Source organism: Otolemur garnettii, unplaced genomic scaffold (assembly GCF_000181295.1).
Source record: "Otolemur garnettii isolate 467f Iridium unplaced genomic scaffold, OtoGar3 scaffold00174, whole genome shotgun sequence".
Lineage (NCBI taxonomy): Eukaryota > Metazoa > Chordata > Mammalia > Primates > Galagidae > Otolemur > Otolemur garnettii.
In genome coordinates this window covers 2,365,823-2,369,976 of record NW_003852569.1, presented here as the reverse complement: position 1 = coordinate 2,369,976, position 4,154 = coordinate 2,365,823, and the positions used below count along the sequence as shown (strand labels likewise).

General features: G+C 38.3%; 1 protein-coding gene across 1 annotated transcript in view; it reads right to left on the bottom strand.

The window, feature by feature from the left end:
• Window positions 1-4,154, bottom strand: part of HORMAD1 (HORMA domain containing 1) — a 23,902-nt gene continuing 19,748 nt past the window's right edge. The window contains exons 13-14 of the mRNA XM_003800398.3: window positions 3,970-4,041; window positions 1-127 (exon numbers count right to left, since the gene is read on the bottom strand). Coding sequence (XP_003800446.1) covers window positions 47-127; window positions 3,970-4,041 — 153 coding nt within the window. The 3' untranslated portion in view covers window positions 1-46. The remainder of the gene's footprint in view (window positions 128-3,969; window positions 4,042-4,154) is intronic.

The window sequence follows — 4,154 nt, the reverse complement described above, 5'->3', positions numbered from 1 at the left end:
CAAATGTTGAGAAGATCTTTGTAAATGTTTAGAAGAAAAAATAATTTCATATATGTTCTTTTGGCTCGCTAAACTTTCTCCTTTTTGGTATAGACTCTTGACTAGAAGAATCAAAGTGATGAAGGACCTGTCAAAAGAAAACAACTGCTTAGAATAGGTAACTTTCCAGTTTAAAGGTCTTTAATATTAGATTTTTTTTCATGTCTTTGAGGTTTCTTTCCTTTTTAAAAAATTATACCTAGCATAACTATTTCCTACTAAGAGATAGATAGATAAAAAATAGTTTCTTTTTTTTTTATTATTCAGGCACTTGCACACAGGGGTCAGCATGTTGCACATGCTAACTTCTTATATTCTTTCTTTTCTTTTTTTTGTTAGGGATTCATTGAGGGTACAAGAAACCAGGTTACACTGATTGCATTTGTTAGGTAAAGTCCCTCTTACAATAGTGTCTTGCCCCAAAAAGGTGTAGCACACACCAAGACCCCACCCCCTCCCTTCTTCCCTCTCTCTGCTCTTCCTTTCCCCTACCCCTCCCTCCTTCTTTCTCTTTGCTCTCCCCTTCCCCCACCTTGTCATTAATTGTCATTAATTGTCCTCATATCAAAATTGAGTACACAGGATTCATGCTTCTCCATTCTTGTGATGCCTAGTACTAAGAATAGTGTGCTCCACTTCCATCTAGGTTAATACAAAGGCTGCAAAGTCTCCATTTTTTTTTTTTTTTGTAGATACTCTGTCTCACTTTATCCCTCTGGGTAGAGTGCTGTGGTATCACACAGCTCACAGCAACCTCCAACTCCTGGGCTTGTGATTCTCTTGTCTCAGCCTCCCGAGTAGCTAGGACTACAGGCACCCGCCACAACTCCCTGCTATTTTTTTGTTGCAGTTTGGCCGGAGCTGGTTTGAACCCACCACCGTTGGTATATGCGGCTGGCACCCTACCCACTGAGCCATAGGCACTGCCCTAGTCTCCATTTTTTTTAATGGCTGAATGGTATTCCATGGTGTACATATACCACAGCTTGCATCCATTCCTGGGTTGGTGGGCATTTAGGCTGTTTCCATATTTTGGCGATTGTAAAGTGAGCTGCAATAAACAGTCTAGTGCAAGTGTCCTTATGATAAAAGGATTTTTTTCCTTCTGGGTAGATGCCCAGTAATGATACCTGGTTTCTTTAAAAGTAGAGACAAACTTATTGACATAGTTACATCTTCAAATGGCTCTGAAAGTACAGGGTGTCCATTAAGTTCATGTGCAATTAAAAATTTACAACTATTTTAAATTTCACATGAACTTTATGGACACTATATATATACATGTATGTATGTATGTATATATATATGTACGTGTGCAAAATATAAGATCTTCATTAGGGTTGCTGTGGTAGTTAGAAGATAGATTTAACATTATGTCTTCAATAGTAAAAAATTATGGAGGGATGAGAAGGGCAAAAGATTTTAAAATGAGCTACAAATGGACAAACATTCCACCTTGGCATCATGGAAGATTTAAATCATGTCAATTTTGTATTCCTGGTACTTAGCAATGCTTGACAGAATTATACTAGACATTCAATGCATACTTTTGAATGAATGGGAATTCAGGAATTCTTTTTTTAAAAATTATTATTATTTTTATTAAATTGTTAACTTTGTACATTGATGCATTTATGGGTATTGCTTCAATATACAATGTGAAATGCTTATATAGAACTAAGTAATACATCCATCACAATTATACTCATTTCTTAATAGTTTTGAAATGCACCATTGCATCATGCACATTAGGTGAGGTCCCCCCAAATACCCTCCCTCCTCCTATATCTCCCCTCCTCTCCCCTCTCTCAAGGAATTCTTATCTTTAAGTTATCAAAATTTGATTTTGCTGAAATAAGTTAAACTCATTATGAATAACATTAGGATTTTACAGGAAAAAAAAATCAAGGCTCAGTACATTGGGAAAAATGAAAGAACCTAATATATTAATGAAATATTACTACATTTCTTTCCTAAATTATGTAATTGATTAACATTTAATTTTTAAACACAATTTAAATTTTTAGTTGTTTAATTTTTAACCTACTAACAATACCAAAATATCTAGTTGGAAAAATACGAATATCTCAGAAATGAAAAATACATGATTTGACTTGGTAAAATAAGATTCCAATATAAAACAAACTATAGGATTTAGGTCAGGAAAAGTTTCCTCCCCCCTAAAGTACTAGGAGGAAACACTATATTTTTGGGGAACAAATCAATTTGGTATCTTTTTCTTTTTTTTGAGACAGAGTCTCACTATGTCACCCTTAGTAGAGTGCTGTGGCATCACAGCTCACAGCAACCTCAAACTCTTGGGCTTAAGTGATTCATTTGCTTCAGCCTCCCAAGCAGCTGGGACTATAGGTGCCTGGCACAACACCTGGCCACTTTTTGTTGCAGTTATCATTGTTGTTTTAGCTGCCCCAGGCTGGGCTCAAACCCTCCAGCCTCAGTATATGTGGCTGGCACTGTAACCATTGTGCTCTGGGCACTGAGCCGATTGGTAACTTATTCTGCTTCTACTTTAGTTTTGGTTTCTAAAAAGCTCAGATCAAACTTGTGGCCCAATTTCAGCTCCATATAAACAAAATGGCCTGAATATTCTTGTACTGTCACCTTTTCATTCTACTCATTTTTTCCTGATACTAAATTTTTCTTTTTTCTCCAGTTTTTGGCTGGGGCTGGGTTTGAACACACTACCTCTGATATATGGGGCCGGTGCCCCACACCTTTAAACCACAGGTGCTACCCTCACTGATTTTTATTTATTTTATAAATTATTCTAATTACTTTAAATCATTCATGGAATGAGACAGTAAATATTTACATGGAAAAAATTAATAAAATTACGTAGTACATCTTACTACAAAATCATATGAATTTTTAGCACAAAATGTAATTAAACAACATTTGAATACCAGAGCTCTGAGGTATATCCAGGCATATCATCAAATTTACCATTTAAACTTTAAAGTAATGATATTCTTTTATTTATCTATTTATTTATTTATTTATTTTGTAGAGACAGAGTCTCACTTTGTCGCCCTCAGTAGAGTGCTGGTGTCACACAGCTCACAGCCACCTCCAACTCCTAGGCTTAAGCGATTCTCTTGCCTCAGCCTCCCAGGTAGCTGGGACTACAGGCGCCCACCACAACACCCGGCTATTTTTTTTTGTTGCAGATTGGCCAGGATCGGGTTTGAACCTGTCACCCTCAGTATATGGGGCTGGCGCCCTACCGACCTGAGCCACAGTCGCCACCCTATTTTATTTTATTTTTTGAGACAGAGTCTCACTGTGTTTCCCTGTGACGTGGTGCCACAGCTCACTGCAACCTCAAACTCTTGGGCTTAAGCGATTCTCTTGTCTCAGCCTCTGGAGTAGCTGGGACTGCAGGCGCCTGACACAAGGCTCTGCTATTTTTTTGTGGCAGTTGTCACTGTTGTTTAGCTGGCTAGGGCTGGGTTCAAAACCACCAGCCTTGGAGCCTCGGTGTATGTGGCTGGTGCTGTAACCACTGTGCAACAGGTGACAAGCCTATATATGTATTTATTTATTTATTTATTTATTCATTCATTTATTTTGAGACAGAGGCTCACTCCGTGACCCTGGGTAGAGTGCCATGGCATTATAGCTTATAGCAATCTCAAACTCTGGGGCTCAAGTGGTCATCCTGCCTCAGCCTCCTAAGTGCTAGGACCATAGGTGCCCACCACAATGACCAGCTAATTTTTCTAATTTTAGTAGAGACAGGGTCTTGCTCTTACTCACACTGGTCTTGAACTCCTGAGCTCAAATAAACCACTCACCTTGGCCTCCCAGAGTGCTAGGATTGCAGGCGTGAGCTACCCCACCTGGCCTATAGTAATGATATTCTGATACTTGCCATTTTATTGAACCTTTACACTATATTGTAAGATTTACCATTTTCCCAGATTCATGGCGGCTTCTCTTCCGTTTTTCTTTAGAAGATTTTATTGGTTGATTTCCATTTGCCTGCACAAAGATAGAATAATTACTAACGGGTTCTTTCTTTCTTTCTTTTTTTTTTTTTTTTTGAGACAGAGCCTCAAGCTATCCCCCTGGGTAGAGTGCCATGGCATCACAGC